The sequence below is a fragment of the Lepidothrix coronata genome, unplaced genomic scaffold, assembly GCF_001604755.1.
Source record: "Lepidothrix coronata isolate B3197 unplaced genomic scaffold, Lepidothrix_coronata-1.0 Scaffold85, whole genome shotgun sequence".
Lineage (NCBI taxonomy): Eukaryota > Metazoa > Chordata > Aves > Passeriformes > Pipridae > Lepidothrix > Lepidothrix coronata.
The window spans coordinates 549,289-569,277 of record NW_016690265.1 but is presented as its reverse complement, the minus strand read 5'-3'; the positions used below and the strand labels follow the sequence as shown (position 1 = coordinate 569,277).

At 36.1% G+C, this 19,989-nt stretch overlaps 2 protein-coding genes and 1 long non-coding RNA gene across 4 annotated transcripts; 2 read left to right on the top strand and 1 right to left on the bottom strand.

The window, feature by feature from the left end:
* The first annotated feature begins 221 nt into the window (after positions 1 to 221).
* SPON2 (spondin 2) lies at positions 222 to 7,771 on the top strand. 2 transcript variants are annotated; one of them, XM_017820814.1, is made up of 6 exons: positions 222 to 515; positions 1,312 to 1,544; positions 1,907 to 2,130; positions 2,398 to 2,589; positions 3,609 to 3,783; positions 5,822 to 7,771. In XM_017820814.1, exons 1-6 carry the CDS (start codon positions 355 to 357, stop codon positions 5,998 to 6,000), a joined length of 1,164 nt encoding a protein of 387 aa, XP_017676303.1. In that variant the 5' UTR covers positions 222 to 354; the 3' UTR covers positions 6,001 to 7,771. The 2 variants fall into 2 exon arrangements, with proteins under 2 accessions (XP_017676303.1, XP_017676302.1); XM_017820813.1 differs by having other exon boundaries at positions 230 to 521; positions 1,319 to 1,544.
* LOC108500171 lies at positions 5,894 to 19,880 on the bottom strand. Its single transcript, XR_001875772.1, has 3 exons — positions 19,633 to 19,880; positions 9,610 to 9,785; positions 5,894 to 5,996 (listed from the first exon to the last, which is right to left on the bottom strand). It is a non-coding gene; the product is annotated as an uncharacterized LOC108500171 (long non-coding RNA).
* On the top strand, positions 11,214 to 16,600 carry LOC108500170 (transmembrane emp24 domain-containing protein 11-like). The gene is made up of 5 exons (XM_017820817.1): positions 11,214 to 11,380; positions 12,244 to 12,344; positions 13,096 to 13,221; positions 15,410 to 15,556; positions 16,440 to 16,600. Exons 1-5 carry the CDS (start codon positions 11,251 to 11,253, stop codon positions 16,587 to 16,589), a joined length of 654 nt encoding a protein of 217 aa, XP_017676306.1. The 5' UTR covers positions 11,214 to 11,250; the 3' UTR covers positions 16,590 to 16,600.
* Positions 19,881 to 19,989: the final 109 nt, after the last annotated feature.

Here is a 19,989-nt window from a genome sequence, read left to right as displayed (position 1 = left end):
TTTATTTGAACACATACATATGGTGTGTGAGAGTGAGCAAGCTCTCTGTAAATGTTTGGAAGGAGCATCTGTCAGACAATAAAACTTACAAGAAAACATGTTTCTCATTTAAAGTGTATTCACCAGAACTATTTCAGTGTTGGAATCAGTTCATTTGTATAGCTTGGAGGCATTAATAAGAGCAGAGAACTGTAAAGGCACCAGAAAAGTCTAACTGTTACTATGAATCCAAGGTACTTTTTAAAAGCATTTTGTCTTTTCGGCACCCCAGTCTTCTGATAAGGAACCTGAACCAGTTGACAGACAGGAAACCTCTGCTAGTCCTTCCAAAGAGATTGCAAACAAGAAGATGGCATGATTTTTGCAAACCTGGAAAGTCTAAAGATTGCAATAATTGTTGGACCAAAGGGACCCTCTTCAGGCATAAATAGCAAGACTCCTACTGTCTTCTCTTGCAGACCAACTCAGCTGCCAGCAAAAGCAGGTGCTCTCCCACCACCAGTGCTCCAGAGGAATATTTAGTGAGTATTCACAGCTATTTTTACAAATTAATATATTATTAGAGATTTAGTTATGTTTGTATAGTTTTCTCAAAGGATAGAAACATTTAAAAATCATTTTTAAAGGCTGTTATTTTAAACAATTGCTGGAGTTCAACAGTCTGATGCAATTACCATGTTAATTTAAAAACAAAATTTGCACAAGCTATGACAGTAACTTTTAAAAAATATTGTTTTTTAGAACTGTGTAGTTTAGACAATCTAAAAGAATTACAATCTATTTTTAATCCACATTATGACAGCTAAGTAATTTATATAAATATGAAATATATTTGATTTTAAATGTTATGCTATAAAACAGCCTTTGTAGAACACAAATTTAAAATAAATCATTTCTTTTGGCAAAGTAACCTGCAATTTAATCTTTAGAAGAATAAATACACCACTAATGTTTTCCACAGAAACAGTTGCTACTCTAATTAAATCAAGATGTGACTCTAATCAGATTTCAAAAGAAAATCAGAAACAGATTTTTCTCAGAGGTAGTACTATGGACAAGGATAAGATATTTCTATTTTCATTAGAAACACTTGTCCCAGGTAAAGTTACAGATTTGTTCTATATAGCATGGAAATTACAAATCTGAAAGCATTATAGTAATGCTTTTAGAAGCATAAAAATTTTTATTGTTTCAGATAACTGCTTTCTTTTAGGTTATAACTGATGCTACATTAGATTTTATTAGGTAACTGTTATTAATTTTGAGTTTAGAGTGACTAATATGGCTAACAGATTTTTTTTTTCTTTTTGTGTGGAAGGGAATGGAAAACCTGATGTTTGTCTACTGCTCCTGTAAAGTTATCTGGACAGTACTTGTAACTATACTAGGTTATGCCAGCAGCTTGCCTGTGGGGGATGACTCTATTTGCACAGCAGAGGAACTTGCTAAGTACCGGATAATCTTCATAGGGAAATGGAGTCAGACTGCTTTCCCTAAGCAGTATCCACTCTACAGGCCCCCAGCACAGTGGTCATCCTTGCTAGGTAAGTCAAGTATGCACAGTTTTAACAGCAGATAAGTCTCTTGACCTCTGTGGTGTTTTTTTTCTTCTTAATAGTCGAATTTAAGATAACTAATGGAAAAGGAAAAAATTGCCGAAGTTATTAAGAATGAAATTCATAAAATGAAGTATCCACAATATTTTCCTAAAATCTGCAACTGTTTTCAATTGACTTCTGTTTTCAATTGGCCACAGCTGAAACAAACAGTGATAAGCCAAATGTTTCAGTGTTCACTCAATTTTATACACATTTTTTTTTAACCTCAGAAATAAACCAGAGAAAATGAAGAAATAGGGACATTGTAAATCAGACTTTTATGTCATGCCATGTATTCACTCAAATAGGTGTTACTCATAGTCCTGACTACAGCATGTGGAAAAAAAATGAATATGCCAGCAATGGTGTACGTGATTTTGCTGAAAAGGGTGAAGCATGGGCATTAATGAAAGAAATAGAAGAAGCTGGAGAGAAAATTCAGAGCGTACATGGAATCTTCTCTGCTCCTGCAATTACCAGTGGTACAGGACAAACCTCTACTGAATTAGAAGTGCATCCGAGACATCCCTTAGTAAGTAAACATACATATTAATTTCAAAAGTTTATTTTATGTCACCAGCACCCAAAATTAAATATTTGACTTCTCACTCGTAGGAACAATATAATGCAAAGAGTTATGAAAAAGCATGTCACATTGCAGGGAGCACTGTACAGTTTCTATAAAGTAGAAGAGCATAATGAAATTATTCCAAAATTTTTGAGTTAAAATCACCGTAAGCAGGACCGAAGCATTCCAAAAAGAGTGATGCAATCCTGATGGATAATTTTGTTTCATTAGGTTTCATTTGTTGTACGAATTGTTCCAAGCCCTGACTGGTTTGTGGGTATTGACAGCCTAAATCTCTGTGAAGGAGACCGCTGGATGGATGAAGTGTCAGTAGATCTATATCCATATGATGCTGGAACTGATAGTGGTTTCACATTTTCCTCCCCAAACTTTGCCACTATTCCACAGGAGACAGTTCAAGAGGTAGGTATATGTTCATAGTTTAGCACTCCATACTGATATGTTTTGAGATTTCCCTTTAAAAGATAACTATTCTATAACTGTGAAACTGATTTTAGTATTTGGGATTGCTGACGCTCTCTACACATGGATTTATTGCACAGCTGATAAACTCACCGGTTTTGTTTATTTTCTGTGTCTTTGAAATTTATTAGGTAGATGCAGATGGTTCACGAAAACTTGTCTCTACATTTTAATTATTTTATAGAAAAACTGTCAGGTTTTAGATGACACTTAACAATCCTTAAAGCACCAGGAAAATAAAAAATACTTGCAAGAGTCCTGACATTACGAAATACGTATCTAAACAGGAAAATTTTTAGTAGTGAATACTGATGTGAGGAGGAGTTTAGTTGAAAGCACTGCTGAAACCTGAAACTTGCATCAGAGGGAAAGGACCTAAAGGAAAGCAAAGAACTTCACTGCTATTGCAATGACCCCAATGTCTTTTGCTCATTTGATCCTCTATATGCCTCATACTTTGCTTTTGCCATTTAAAAATGGAGGGGAACAGAGGATTTTGATTAAAATGTTTTGAATTCTATAAGTATTCAGTTAATCCCTTCTTAAAGGTCAGTTTTGCTCGAGACAAATACTATCCTAATGAGTAATGAGAAAAGGTACAGAGAATCTGGAAAACAATGCATTTGGCCTCCTATATCCATATGACAGCATACCTAATATTATTATTTAATACTCAGCCAGTTTTTTCCATCAAACCTTCCATACATTACTGTGTTTTCAGTACCTCCCAGCACAGTCTGCTACCCAAAGTGGATGAAATGCACTGTTCCCTGTCTCAAAGCATTCTGCATAAAAATTCTGGGACTACCAGCACAGTTATGAGAACTGAGGTGCACAGAAACTGGTTCTACTCAGTTAACTTGCCAAAAAGTATTAGCATGATGTATAAACATGATTTTACAGTTATCTTCCTACTAATATGATGTCATTTGGTTAATATTCCCCTTTTAATTTTCCAGATCACTTGCTCCTCTCCAAGTCACCCAGCAAACTCATTTTATTATCCAAAACTCAAAATTTTGCCACCTATTGCTCAAGTAACAATGGTGAAATTAAAGAAAAGCCAGCTGGGTCTTTCTGCACCTTATATTAATCTTCCAGCCAAAAGCAATGAAATAATAGACTCTGTCTCAGGTAAGTGATTAGTTCATTGATGTTCTCAATTCTGTTATTTTCATTCACTCAGAAATACGTGGAAATCTGGCAGGTGATGTGGATGAAACAGGTGATCAGGCAGAATATTCTCCTATCTGCATAGGAATAGTTTCCAGACTCACACATGGGAAACAAAACAAGCCAGTTGACATAAAAGAGAATTCCTGAAAGAATAAGGGAGGGATTGCATATTTGAGCTGTGGTTCAAAGGACTGGGTTGCATCCACAGTAAGAGCTACTCAAGCCTTTGTATCAGTGTAGGTCAGTGAATTTTATGAGAAACAAATGACACTTGATCAGAATCAGAGTTCCCAAACTCTTTGCAACTTTAAAGTAAATATTCATCCTTAAATTTTTATATGATGATGAAGCCAAGAACTGTTATTGTTGTCTCTTTCTGGGTCACAAGGCTTGACAGTTACGTGCAATAAAAATTGATATAATTCAATTGTTTTGGACGTATTTGCGATAGAAACATAAATCCTGACAACAAAAATCAGGTTCTCATTTTTATTTTCTTAAAAATAGTAGCTAATAACCTTGACCAGGTAGGAAGATACACAAACTACTGACTCAAGTCAGTCTTAAGGGTGATTTCCAAATCCCTGAATTAAAAAATATATGGTTAACACAATACATGCTCCAAGGGAGCAATGCACTCCCAGTAGAGTTGGCATGTTCCAAGAGCTTCTCCAGAATGTCTGAGTATTGCATGGGTCTGTGCTGGACACCTCATAGCCACTAAAATAAAGCTCATTCTCTACACAACTGATGTGTGATTTTTACTTTAATAAAGGTATTTATCAATTTACAGTGGTTTAATGTATTTCTGTTGGTAAACAAGACACATTCAAAGTGACTGTTACATATCTCATTTGCAGTTATGTCTGTCCCACAGCATTCAAAATGAACATTTGGCCCTCTTTAGGGTATTAATTTAAAACAATGCATTTAAAGTATGGTATTTCAAAATTAATTTTTAATCAAAAATCCCCACTTTATGCTAACCAGTAAATCAATCTGCTTAAAAACATATTCCAGAATCAAAAGGACAGATTTAATTACCAGAGGTCAAGCTGTGTCCCTCATTCCTTCTAGAAACAGGAATGAGTGATGACAGAGCAGAAGTGGTGAGTTCACTGTAATGCCAGAAATTTATACCAGGTGTCACACACCTAGTGTGGCATTTAAAGATGGTTTTGTGCACACCTATTTTACCTGCAAATGCTGTAACAAGAAGTGTTGATGCAACTTCCTGTGACAAGCAATATTTTAATGTAACCTGCTAAGGAATACTCAGCCATGCTTTTATGAGAGATATTTTCACCAGAAGCATACACTATGCAAAGTACTTTAGAGTTTCTAATTTCTTTTCCTGAGGCAAGTTATACTGAAACCCCTTTTAGTATTAGAAAGCTTACAGTGACAGAACATGTTTATTGGCAAAAGGGGGAGTAGTATACACACCAAACAATAGTAAGATGATTTAATGTAAGAAATGGGACTTTATTTCTGAAGCAAAATTGCAACAAAATTAAAATGGAATTCGATATGACCAACTATAGGAACAATAGCTAAGAAATATAAATATATCCAAACAAACCAGAGAAAAGCTTTAATCCCAGCATTTTTAGTAAGCTATGAAAAGGCAAATGAGTTATAAAATTGACAGTAAATGTTTTTTAATTCAGTCTTTTGGGTGCAATTATTTTAAGCATAGTTTTCTTTTAAAGGAATTCTGTATTTTCAATTCAATAGACAATATGCTGCACTACTGATATATCTCAGACATGCTCTAGATTGCAATAACAATAATATCATTGTCCACGAGCTTAGGAGATGAAACCAGACCTTTTTTTTAATTTATGAGACAACATATGGATTTTATTATTATCACATGCAATTTTTGTATAAGAAAGGATGCTATTTGATCAAAATTCCTTAATGCTTTTCCAACTGTGTATTTGACTCAAGTACAGCTTCATGTAAAGTTATGTTTTTTTTGTGTGTATTGCAGAAACACCCCTGGACTGTGAGGTTTCTCAATGGTCTTCCTGGGGTCTCTGCAGAGGCGTTTGCAGAGAAACAGGGACCAAGATCAGAACTCGTTTTGTGCTTCTTCAGCCTGCCAATAATGGAATGCCTTGTCCAAACCTGGATGAAGAGACACCATGTGAACCAGAAAACTGTGTCTGAAATAAAGAAAAGATAATAACTTAGATAATTTAATAGTAGGATAAGTTTAAATCTAAACTACATGTCAATCAGTGTTCTTTAGAATTTGGATATGCTGCACTATTTTGATGAAAAGGTGTATAAGAGTGGTTTTGAAAGTTTCTATTTAATGTCAAGATTTTAGGGGGTTAAATTTCTAAGGTTTAGTATGACAACAGTACTCGATCACTTACAGACCAAAAACCCCCAAATAAATCCTTCCTACAATACACTGTAAATTCTTGGAGTACCCTCTAGTGGCAGAAAAGAAGACATTTGGAAACATTGTACTTCACATGAATAAAAATCAATCACATCTAAACTAATAGCCTTCTTAAATACTGTAATTTGATTATCTACAGATATTTATACCTAGAAATTAATTTTTTCATCTAAATTATGTTTTTATAATTTATTGGCATTTTTCTTGTCTTTCTAAATATGCTTAACGCGCATTTCTTCAGAAACTACTTACATAAGTCAGAGTGACCAGGTGTTTGCAGCGTGGTTAAGACAATAGTGGAAGTGAGTAAACTTGTCTTGAGACTTATGAATATATGAAAATGTCTTTTTCTTTTTTTTTTTCCTCAAAAGCGAGAAGAAAAACTGCCATGAGGACACTCAGCCAACAAAATTACTAGAAAAATATAGAAGTGTGGATACTACTAGAAAACTTCTGAACTGAATTAAATGTGTTAGTTGAGATTCAAAACCTGATTGTTGGTGTGTGTCACTCATGAGACAACTATCTCAAAATAAATGCTGTTGACCATAACATAAATTATATCATTACCTTTATATATGCAGTAAATATTGTCCATGTTTCTTTAAATGTGTTGCTGCTATTTATTTGCTCTTTTTCCACTTTTTACAGAGAAAGTTTAGCAATTTTTAATAGTATCTAACATTCAGGTATACACAATGATAACAAAACACAACATGTCAGAAAATGTTCCTGACTGCAAGCTTTAATGCTCGAATAACTGTTATAAAATTAATGTAACGTATGGCTTATGAAGAGTTGTGGCTACTAACCAGGAAAAGGATTTTGGAATAATACTTACTCAACAGAAAGTCTGCAGTCAGCTCACAAAACTTTTACAGCACACTGCAATTTTACAAATATACAGTGCAGATATTGAACAGGAGAGTTGATTTGAGAAGGTTCTTTTAGGAATATGCCAAATACAGGAAAATTTCTCATGTCCTTAAAGGAGCACACTGTATTCTCCATAGGGCTGAAACATTCAAAAGGTTCTCTGTATTTCTTTCCAGGAGATAAATCTTGCAAAGACCCGAATAAATTTGAAACTTTATCAGACTAGAATTAGTTGTTCCTCCAAATGCTGTTAAACACAGTTTTTAGAGCTCATTGTAGGAATCTCTACATCTCTTATTCTTCAGACTCCCACTCTTGCCCATTGTTCAAAACTGTTTCACTTACTCTTTTTATCATGTCTGGTTGGTTTTTTTCCAGGTTCCCCTGTTTCCACTCTATAATGGGAATAGTGTAACTACACTATTTTGTGTTTAGTTAACTATCAATATTTTTCTTTCTTCTTTTTATAGTAATGTTAATCATTCTGTGTTTTCCGTTACACTTATCTACTATATTTTTACAGATTTACCATCATCTCAGAAAACCTATGCATACATCGAAGTATATATTTAAATACTCTCTGAAGACAGGAACTAATTTCAAATTTATTGATTGCTGAGTGACAAATTAGGCTTAATAAAGGCTTTGGGCAGATCTCAGATTCAAGTCTAAATCATGCCTTAGGAAAAATAAACCCACAAACCACAAGGTATCCTTGGAGGTACATTCCTGGAAGTTCTCTTAACATTCGAGTTTTGCTTCTTCACGTGCCCAGAGCAAATAGAGGGCCAGGTTCAGTAAAGGAATATCTGCATTTGCAATTGTATATATGACCTGAATCTGGGATTTCAGTCCTACAAGAAAATAACTGAGAGTGGAGTAGTCCCAGTGTTTACTTGAACTCCTGGAGCCAAAAGTTTCCCAAAGGACTTCAGTTTCCTGAAGGAGAAAGGATGAGAGGGAGTGGTGGAGTAGAAAGGGAAGTGAATATACAACAAGCCAACACACTTCAGGAAACTCCAGTCAGTGATATATAACTTTGCTACTTTAGACTGTTCACATACATGAATATTCACTGAAGCTTCCTTCAAAAGCAGAACTTTTCTATCCAGCCAGTTACCTGGATATGGGATTTTTTTGTAAGCTGTGACTTCAGGAGACCTTGATACACATGACATTCTTTAAGGATGCCCTTGTAGTTACGTAATGTTTGGCCATAGATCATTCCAGGTATTCCCTTTGCAAATCCCAGGCATGGATTCATTACTTGGCAAGGCTATGGATATAGTGAATGAAGCACATTCTAATGATGGAGCATATTTCTCAAAATATCTCATTATTAAACTGATTAGTGAGGTACACTATCCCTGTGTGGATACTGCTAGGACCTTGTAGCTTTTACTTTCTGCAGTCTTGGAATTCTCTTAAAAGTCTGGGGACCGGGAAGAAGCACAGAGAAGCTCTTCCTTCCTTTTCCTTTACAACCAGTGTTACAGATGGCTGGCAGCCAAGATGCTGTGGTCCTAAACACGAGATTTAGGGAAGGAAATGGGCAAATTAACTCCTGGGTTAAGCTAATCTCAGAAAGCACTTTGGGAGGAAGCTTGAAACGGATTTGTAAAGACAATTTTTTTTCAAGAATGTTTTATAGGAAGGATCAGCTTTGATGCCTTGGTAGATATTATTGCAGAATGGAAGACATGGTTAAAGGTAAGTGTAGTAGTCAAAAATTCACCACAGAATTAAACTGTGGTCCTACAGAAATAATCAACACCAAACTGAATTCCTATAATGGAATAAGGTACCTCATTACTGAGAACAATTTTTTCCAATACCTTAAGGAATTTAAGGATGGTGAACTGTGAACACATGAAAGATTGGAGGATAACTTCTTGAGCCAAGGAATAGACAGCCCTACCAGAGGGGATGTGATACCAGACTAGATGGCCACAGCTTCAGTGAGTTAACTGGGACATCAACACTAGAGGCAGGCCGGGCTGCAAGGAACATGCAGCATTGGAGATTGCAGACCTGAGGGATATGGGTCAGACAAGGAGTAAAGTTTGGCCCCTGAACTTTAGGAGAGCAAAATTCCAGCTCATCAAGGAGATAGTCAATAGGATCCCCTGGGAAACTGCCCTTAGGGACAAGCAAGCAGAATAGAGTTGGCAGATCCTTAAGGAAGTCTTCCATAGAGTGCAAAAGCTAGCAATCCCCAGGAGCAGGAAATCAGGCAAGGAAGGCAAGAGACCGGCATGGCTGTGTAGGGACCTGCTGATCAAACAGAAGGGAAAGAAGCAAATGCACAGACAGTGGAAACAAGGACAGGTAACCTGGGAAGAGTATAGAGATTAAGTTCACTTGTATAGGGATGGGACGTGGAAGGCCAAGATGAAGCTGGAACTGAACCTGACAAAGGACATAAAGGATAACAGGAAGAGCTTCTACATGCATGTTAGCTAGAAAAAAAAGATCAAAGAAGGTTTACTCACCCAGTACACAATGCTGGAAAACAGGTTACAAGGAGAAGGTTGAGGTACTTGATAACTTTTTTCCTCAGTATTCAATGGCAATGTCTCTTCCAGGAAAGGCTGAGAGGATTGGGATTGTTCAGCCTGGAGAAGACTTCAGGGTGACCTAATTGAGCATTCCAGTACCTGAAGAAAGCCTATAAAAAAGACGGAAAGGGACTTTTTACAAGGATATGTAGTGATAGGAAAAGGGGAAGTTGGTTCAAACAGAAAGAAAGCAGGTTTAGATTACACATTTGGAAAAAAATTCTTTACTGTGAGCATGGTGTGGCACTTGAACAGGTTTCCCAGAGAAGTTGTGGATGCCCCATGCCTGGAAGTGTTCAAAGCCAGGCTGAATGGGGCTCTGAACAGCCTGGTCTATATAAAAATAAAACATAAAATAAAATCCAAATTCCACCTTTTCAAGCAAAATAAATGTTGGTAAAATTCCATGAAGGAATGTTTTCTATCTGTGGCACTGTGTCCTACATATATGGCCCATGTGTGTGCAGCTGAGGTAGCGTCACCCCATACCCTGAAGTCAAGATGACAGAACTCAGAAGTCAAGTGAGAGGTTCATCAAAGACACTTCAAGGGCATCACTGAACCAATGCCCTGTGAATGCCAGGTGCTGCTGAGGACAATGGCAGGGCTGGGCAGTCTGTGATCAAGCTACAGACCCTTCAACAGGAGCTTCTGAAACAAAAAATGAGCTCCCCACTGGAAATGATCCCACAGGTGGGTCCTCCCTGCTGGAAAATGACCACATATCCTCTGACATTGAGGCCAACCTTTCAGATACAGTGATCTCAGTTTATAAGACAAAGAACATTTGAGTGATAGATGAGTTTGTCATCAGGCAAATACATTGGTCTATATTAGTACCAAGGATAAAAATAACAACCTCAATCTTTGTTCAAATTACTCTACAGCTTTCTCTAGAGAATTTATTAGGCAGTGACTAAGAAACAGACATTCCTATACTAAAAAATCTTATTCTGAAAGTGTTAAGGTTGTTATTTTTTCCCGAAGTATCATATTCATTAATGTTTCAGATTCTTTTACTGTTCTTTTGACTTCTTTAAATTTCTTCCAGACCTTTTATGTAGTCCCTGTGGTTTTATGCAGATGCATACATTTATCCAGTGATTTAGGATGGAAATTACAAGACTTCTTAATAAAAGAGGAGTGAAGCTCTGGAATAATCACCCAGAATAAATAGGAAATACAACTTAATAACTTCATTGAAGTTGAAAATTGAGCAGTTTTTGGAAAGAGATAGCCAGTGTGGTTAGTTATAATAATCTAGGGAACTGCTCTCAAGTACCTGAGAGGCCCTTTCAGTTTCATGCTCTTATAAGTGTATAAAATAAAATTTTAATCTAGATGCTGGGAAAGAAAAAAGATTTTACAAGGTGTCTTTTTCATGTTATCTTATTCTCCAGAACATATTGCAGTTATTTATAAACGTGTAACCACCAGCTGCCTTTTCTCACAGTTTTTTCCTCTCTCAAAAATACGCTGATAAGAAGCAAACAAGGAACAACCACAGGACTACAGGCATTTGTATGTAACTATTTCTCTTCAATAGCAGTACAGCAGGGATATATAAAAAAAACCATGAAAAGCCAATTAACAGGATTATTTATGAACTTCTGGATTTCTTTTTCACTTGCTTTGTATTTTCACACTGGAGAAAGAGAAGAGAAATGTATAATTGAAGATCTTCCCAGTGACACGTTGGTATTTGGTAGGTACCTGTCAGTGCTCTATGATTATCTAACCTATGCAATAATAAAGATAACTTTTAATGTAACAGGAAATTCTGTGTCTGATGAATATACTAAAACATTAGTGCTAAGGAAAGGGCACACTGAAAATTACTCCCCTCAGCGGGGAGTAGGAATAAAGTCCTCACGCATTGTGTGTGTCCATCACTCAAAAAAAAGTGCAGGTTTTCAGAGTGCTTTACTGACTAAACAATGTCTACAGCTGCAGAACTGCTGCTTCCATGTGTGTTTCTATACATTCTGACTGATGTACTCATTCACAACAGAATTTTTGTAACATGGTTTTCCCCATACGAATGAGAGAGTTACTTTTTTGATTAATGCCGGTCTGGAAAGAAACAATTCAAGATGTACTAAAGTTTCATTTCACCTGGGATACCACAAGCACATTAAATTAATCTACAAGACTGTACATACAAGATTTCAAGGGAATAGCAAAAAATAATACAGAATAATCTTTTTCTTTAATAAATAATGCGATAAATATGAAAAAGAATCCGAAAAATGTAATTTGACTACAGCACATTATGCTTTTGGGGGTCTCAGCATGCCTTCTGGAGGTTAATCTTGCCAGAGTTTTAGGAGTAATCAGAAAGTACTTCTTGTTAATTAACCATTATTTGTAGTACTCTAGAACATTTTCTGGTGTAGTAAAAATTTATTGCATTTCACGGTAATGTAAAGTGCCCCTGAGCACTTTTAATCATAAACACATGAAATACATATATTGTTTTAATGTTAATCATTTATCTTTATATTTTTCCTGAAAAAGCAATGAAGATGTTTAATGTTAAGCTATGTTTTATTTAATGTTCTTATTCAGGGAATTACAAAGTACAACGCTGGGATGTACATAAACACCATTTTCTTGAATCTGCTCCTGGTTTGGGAATGTATGTGACTGTCTCAACTCCTTCTGGTGAGGTAAATATGCTCTATGAATGTTTCCGTAGGATTTATATGTTGACTTCTGGCACTGGCAGGCAGCACTATCTAAAAATAAAAGACACTTCTGGAGAAAAAGTAAATCTACAGTTTACCAGCTGGTTTGGTATTTTGATGCTGACAGGTTTAAGAACCTCGTGATTTCTATCAAAGTAAAGAGAAATTACGATATTTGATAATTATGTGCATGGTCAATTTTTGCATTACTATCAGATTTGGGAAAGTGTGTCATTAAGAACAGTAAGCGACAACTGAGGAAACAAGTTAAATTAATGAGAAAAAAAAGAAAATTCACTGATGAAGTAAAACGGTACAGAATGTACTTGAGCAGCAGAAAGGAAGGCTGATGATAAACAAAACTGTGAAAGTTGAAATCTTCCTGAGGCTGGGTGTGGCCCTCATGCAGAGCAGCTGCCTGTGTTGCCATGAGGTCCTGAACCTTTCCAGCAATGGATAATATATTTCTGTGCCTAGATGAGGTCTTAGTTTTCAAACTTTGTATGCTTTAGAGAGCATTGGCTTTGTACATTGCAGAATTCTATAACATTTCAGTGTTCACTGTGAACTAAAATAGTTTAATTTTCTCTAAATCTACCCTGAAATTCAGATAAATTTAATGATGTCAGGAGGCTAACTGATCCCTTTTTGCATCCAATTCACAGTACTGTCTTGACAGTTTCATTGGTATTTACAATTTACAAACCCAACATATATAAAATTTAAATTGCAGGTACTATTGTCAAAACTGTATGGGCCACAAGGAACATTTTCTTTTACATCCTATCTCTCTGGGGAGCATGTTATCTGTTTCCAGTCAAACTCCACAAGACTTCTGGCAATTGCAGGAAGTAAACTGGTAGGTATATTTCTTAAATATTCTTTGTTGTAACTATAAATTGTTTACAGACCACAGACTACAAACTAGTTTAGAAGTTGGACTAACTTCTAGCAGATAATATGACATTTCTTAGTGATTAAAGAAGACAAAACCAGAATTATGTAGATCAAGAGATAAAAAGACTGTCCTCTTTAAGAAGTCTGCTTTCAAGAGGCAAGACTAATAATGATAGACTTAATGTTTTTAAAGTGCTTTGAATGTGATTCTGATCAATAAGAATGACTATGGTTCAAAAAGACTGATATGAATGATTGACTAACACAAACATTTGTCATAAAGGTGTTCCATGTCTTCACTAACTTAGATTGAATTCCTAATGAAAATGTACATTTCAATTTTTGAGAGATATTCAAAGAAGAATATATTAACATTCTTGTTATTGTCTACTACCAGCAAAGCTGGTCTTAACGCAGATTTTGGGAAGAAAAGAAAAAACCCATCAGAGGTGGTATCATGGCTCTAATCTATTCCAGAAAAAAAATTTATAAATTCTGTTTTGAAAATATATGCCTTAGCCCAAAAGATAGTTGAACAGATGAGAATTACTCTCTAGAGTGTTTGTGTGTTTGTTAACTAAGTTGACTGCAAAAGAGTTAAATAAATGTAAACATCTTGTAAATGTCTTGAGATAGGTCAAATTTCATACAAGCTGTGGACTTCGGGAACATGTAGATGACACAGAAATGAGAAGAACTAACAGTACAGAAGTGGAATTATTATACTGGAATAACTAGGTGTTCTTACAGACTGATTGATAGAAATGAATGGAAATTTAAGCATACACATTGCAAAAGCACTCAGGTTCTAATAATAAAAACAATTGGTGGAGCTTATCAACTAGAGAGGGTAAGGGTGATAAAGCTTTCGTTGATCATAGTTAACTACACACCATGAATGTGATTCTGAGGATATGCACGTGATTTTTATCTGGTATAGATGGAGCTGTATTAATATGATTTTACATGATACATGCATTGTAGAGTTCTGGTCATCCTATTTAAAAGAAGTGAACAGATGTGGGGAAGGAGAACATTAATATCACAAATATTAAATGAGGTGGTTTGTTTAGCTTGAGAACACAGAAATTAAAAAGGGAAATACTGCTCTTATAATCATACTTGCAGGAACAAAGGTCACAAAAGAAAAACATTCTTTAGCTAAGTTAAATTTTTCAGTGGTCTTCTGTAAGAACCAGATGGTTATCTGAACTCCTTCAAACCAAAATAAATAAATTAATGGATGATAAGGTTGTGAGACCGATAGTTATACAGTTAGCTAACTCCAAGACAGCTGAAAGATCTGCTCTTCATTTGTGGTTGATGTCTGAGTAGATCCAACTTCTACCATGGTAATATCAAGTTCTAGGTTTTGGCAGATTATTTGCTTGGCTAAAACCTTTTTATTTTCTCTTAGGCACAAATCGGCTTCTAGGAGAAATTCCTCCTGTTAGTTTTAGCAAAATTTTTAATTCACGACAAAATAAGTTGCATAATATTGCAACTTCTGTTCTTCGCTCCTCTTTCTATAGTTCTGTTGCTGAGCTGGGTTCAGGCATTTTTGCAATAGATAATACAAGAGCTTACAGGATATTGGGAGATAGTTCATACTGGATAAATACTGTGGAGAAAGAAAAAGATACCCTATGGATACCCATGTTAAACTGCAAATAGTGATTCAGCTCGTCTCCTTCCAGTCTTACAGTCCCAACAGTTACATGAGGAAACTCAGAAAGGCATCTACAAAAAACTTCCTGCAGCACTATTGAAGAATGTGATTCCTGCAATATTAGAATGGAATGTGAAATATAATGACCGTGCCTTATGGTCTTTTATTTTTTTAACTATTTTGGACAAAGAAAACATTTTCATGGTGGTTGAATCAATACTAGCATAAAATAATGCCCTAAGATTAGTGAAGTTTGTAAATATGTATAACTAATTTAAAAATAAAATTAAGAAGCACTTTAAATTTACCACCTGATTCTAATTTTAGGAAGGATGTTTATAAGAAATTAAAACTATTTTCCTGTAATGAGCTTAAAGGGAAATTATCCATTTTTAATTTGAATTTAGGAATTTTGAATTTTGAATTTTGAATTTTGAAAAAGCAGAAGACACAGAAATGAACATATATTTTCTGTTTTCAGCGTATCCATTTGGACATTAGAGTTGGAGAGCACTTTTTTGATGAATCTGCTGTTCAAGCCAAAGAAACAGTGGATGAAGTTAATATCAGACTAGAACATCTAATTGAGCAAATTCACCATGTATCCAAAGAACAAGACTATGAAAGAGTACGTATGTTCCCTAATGGAAACATTAAAAAATACTGTACATAGGCTTATTGATTTATTAAGTATTATGAGGTTTATTATTCAATTGCAGTGTTATTTTTAACTAACACATAAAAATCTATTGGTATTTAACCAAAATTGACTCTATTACCTTGCAAAATATTTTTAAGCAGCAACCTAAAAACTAATTAATGACTGAGAACTCACGCTTATAGCAACAGGTGTTATTTTACAGGAGCAGGTGTTATTTTAAAGCAGAGTTTTCCAAATAAGAGTGTTCTTGGCCAGAGTCAGCCCCAGCAGCTGAGCAGGTGGCAGGTACCGCTGTGGGTGATGTCTCCAGCTGTTGTTTCCATGTTGGTCTATGTGCATAAACTTTATTGGAGTGGGGAAGGAAATGACTGAGTGTATATTTATAAATCTCCATGCAGTTAGAAATAAAGCCCTCCTTCAAACAAGCGTATACCCCTTCTCTTCACTTTTCCATTTGTACACAGGCAGTCAGACTGTGTGTGAAATATATCAACTAGTTACCTAAAAATAGAAATTTGGCTGCAAAAGGGTTCTTGACAGCAATATGTGACTGTAAACCTAAAAAGGTTAAAGCCTGTACTAATGGAACATATTTAGCACAATATATTTTCTGTGAATAAAGGAAGTTCTGTTTGCCTTTCTGCTTGAGGATACAGTGTGTCTGCTTCTCAGTTTTGATTTGTAAAGATACCCACCATATGGATAAATACAAACTTCTATTTTTATCAACATGAAAAAAAGTGTTTGTTCACCACTATGCAGAAGAGGATGCCTGTCTAGTTACTGGGATAGCAGCATGAAACACGTAGATGCCAAAAGGTAATAACTATGCTTTTCCTTTATTCTTCAGGAACGTGAAGAAAAATTTCGAAAGACAAGTGAAGAAACCAACAGCAACATTTTGTGGTGGGCTATACTACAAACACTGATCCTCGTCTCCGTTGGAATCTGGCAAATCAAATCTCTCAGAGATTTCTTTATAGCTAAGAAGCTTGTTTAAATTCTATAAAGTAAATGCACAGATTCAGAAATTGCACATCATGTAACACTGAACATCATAAGAAACCTTGCAACTAAAAGAAAATTGGTTGCATAGAACTCTCGAGCTTCTCTCATCTTCTACTCTGATTCTAACTCTGGTTTCTCCATCTGTGTCACAACCTTTTATACCCCCTTACATTTTATTCCTTTAATCCAATTTTTTATCAGGTTTTTTCCCCCTATAGAGATGTAAAGCTAAATCTAGAAGAAAGATTCAGTGACTAAGGCAGCATTTAAGTTCAGCTCAGGATTATTACATCTAAAATAGAAATCTAAAAAAAAAAGTTTCCTAGGATTTAAAATTTCTCTACTTGCTTAGTGATGTTACTTGGTACTACCACAAAGAGTTCAGCACTTCAGACTGACCATGATTCAGACAGTAGGCAGAGAAATAACCCATATTCCCTGTGGTGATTAATTTGGTGAGAGTGTCTTGAACTCAACCTATATATGGGTAACACCTAAATGTAATTGTGACTGCCTTCTTTCAAAATATTCAAAGTTTGAACTGATCAGTGGCAGCAGCAATTATCATGCAAGAGAGAGACCCAGACAAGCAATTTGGAGTTGTACTTACTTTTCACTTCCAGATTAGGCTATAGAACTGTGATCAGACATCTCCCACAGTTGCTCATGTAAATTATAGTCTTTATGAAGTATGCCAAAATAAACCAAATTACAGGGTTTTTTTGTAAACAATGCCTACACATTTTGCTCTAATTCATTCCTGCAGAAAATTCTTCAGTCTGTTTCTGTGTTGAGAATTTTTATTACTTTAATTATTCAGCAACTGTAATATGACAGCCTAAGGAACTTACCAGTTTTTTGACTTAATTTTCCATTTCACTTATTGCAGATTGGTTGCATACATCTTTATGACTTAATTCACCTAGTTTATGTACAACTAGCAGTGTAACTACAGTATCATACAATGAGAAGTCAAAAGCTCTGGTTAAAAATCCAGATAATCAGCTTGACAAAGCAGCAGTAGTGTAAGGAGGAGTTGGAGGTGGTTACATATAAAACCATGAAACTCGAAGAAGTTTCTAGAGCACTGTGATAGCAGAATATTATGGTTTTGGTTTCCTACTTCTCTTTCCAGACCCTTTGCTTATCTAAAAGGTAGTGAAAGCTGGAATATCTGTAAACAATTACTGTTTTAAAGGCACTGCTTTCTTTCTTTTTTCTATCTTCTCACTTGTTGTTTTCATTAGCGAGGAAATGACACTGCCCTACGAGTTCACTTACATTTCCAGTACAGTAATGAAAATACAGCTGTGAGAATCCATAAAATTGATACAAAGTAGAGACAAAAAGCAACGTTCTACAGACCAAATCAATCAATAAAATCTTGTAAAGCTACTCATTGAGGTGTGTCGTACATTAAAAAATTCTGAGACTTTAGAGTTGTCACCTGGAATAACCAGTAAATAAGTTTTATTAACTTTACTTTCACAGATCAGTCATTCACAACCTGCCTTTTAAAAGTATCTTTGGTGGTGGGAAAGAAGGAAATATGTGTTACAACCATATGAAGTCCAAGAAAAAAGTTTATTAAAGTGTTGCTACAAGCTTGTGTTTCAGACTTTAGCTGATATTTAGTGTAAGGCTTCTAACCACATCCCAATGCCAAACTTATCTCACAATACACTTAGGCTTTTAAACCAAGACAGCCACTACATCAGAATTCATAAAGGGGCTGATTGTATTTCTCTCTATTAATTAGGTCTATACTCAAACTAGCACTGAGACTCAGAGCCTTGGATACAGCTTGAGAGTGCTTAATTCTTTATCTATAATAATAATAATATTAATAGTCATTAAATATCTTTGCTTTGATGAAATGTTTTCAGTCTCCTTCAAGATTTCTAATTAACTCTATAAAGCAGAAGCTGAATTGCAACTCTTTTGGGAAGCACTTTGGGGGCACTAGCCTTCGTGAAGTTAAAAGACAGAGGTTCCTCCTCTGCAGTTTGTAGCTCTGCCATACCCAGAGCTACAGCCTGCACTGCAACTAGGTCTGTAAGGGAATTTTTTCCTAAAAATTTCATCAAGGGAAACTAGCAAACTATGGGTTTGGGTTTTGTTTTTTTTTTGTCTAAGAAATGAAAATCAAAACTCCTTGTTTTGCTCTTTTTCCTCATTGAAAGATGCCATAGCAAAGCTGTGACAGCAAATTAACAACCTTCCTGGATTCCTGCATTTAAGGGAGTGGAATCCACAACCTTTTTCCACACACCTGCTGGCCCAGGAGGAATGAGGAGGATGGGGCTCCTGCTGCAGCCCTTGCCTGGAGCACTGAGATCCCGGGTCACTTCCCCACGTTTGGGAAAGGGAGGGAGAATCTCTCAGAGGACCCTCTGCATGGGCACTGCTCCACTTTGGTAGTGAGAGGTGAGAAAAACAACTTCTTTTAAGGCTATGAGGGTCAAGCTCAGATTCAAAAACTGCGCACCACGTAACATTGAACAGCCGAAGAAACCCCGCACCTGTGAGAAAATTGTTTGTATATAACTCTCTAGCTTCTCTCATCTTCTACTCAGATCCTAACTCTCGTTTCTCTATGTCACAACCTCTGTATTCCCCTTATATTTTTACCCCTTGAATCCCATCTTGTATCACCGCCCCCCCCCCCCCCGCGATGTAAAGCTAAATCTAGAAGTACTCAGTGACTTAGGCAGCATTTTAAATTGAAGTCAGGATTGGGATGATTGAATACCCACAGGGGGTTGAGAGCAGGGGAAGGTGAGATGCTAAAAGAGTTACTAGGAGGAAAGCAGGAGCTGGGTGGTGGGGAAGGAAGGAAGATAAAAGATGGAAAGGCTAATGGGGAGAAGAGAATTTATAATATGTCATAAAACTAATCTGGAGTCCTTGATTTTCCATATTTATGAATTTTTTTGTTCCCAGACTCATGTTTATAAGGGAACTTTTTAGATGTGCCTTGAGCATCCAGGCTGAGATATCAGAGATGGAGGGACTGATTTGTGAGAAGTGTTCACCTGCTGCCAGCTGGGCCATTCCTGTGAGTTCATGGTGGCAGGAGTAGCTGCTCTGTTTCTCCTAGTTAGGTCCCACTTAGGGACCTAAATCTAAAACAGAAATCTGAAAAAAAAAAAAAGAGGAGTTTCCTAAGATTTTAAATTTCTCTATATTAAAAATTCTGAGACTTTAGGGTAAGATTACCGCTTTTAGTAATCTTTGGGGAAAGGAGGGGGAATCTCGCAGAGGATCCTCTGCGTGGGCACCGCTCCAGTTTGGTAACGAGAGGCCAGAAAATACAACTTTTTTGGGGAGGGGTTTGTGAGGGTCGAACTCTGGCGCCCCTCAGGCCCCGCGGCGGGTCGGGCGGTTCCCCC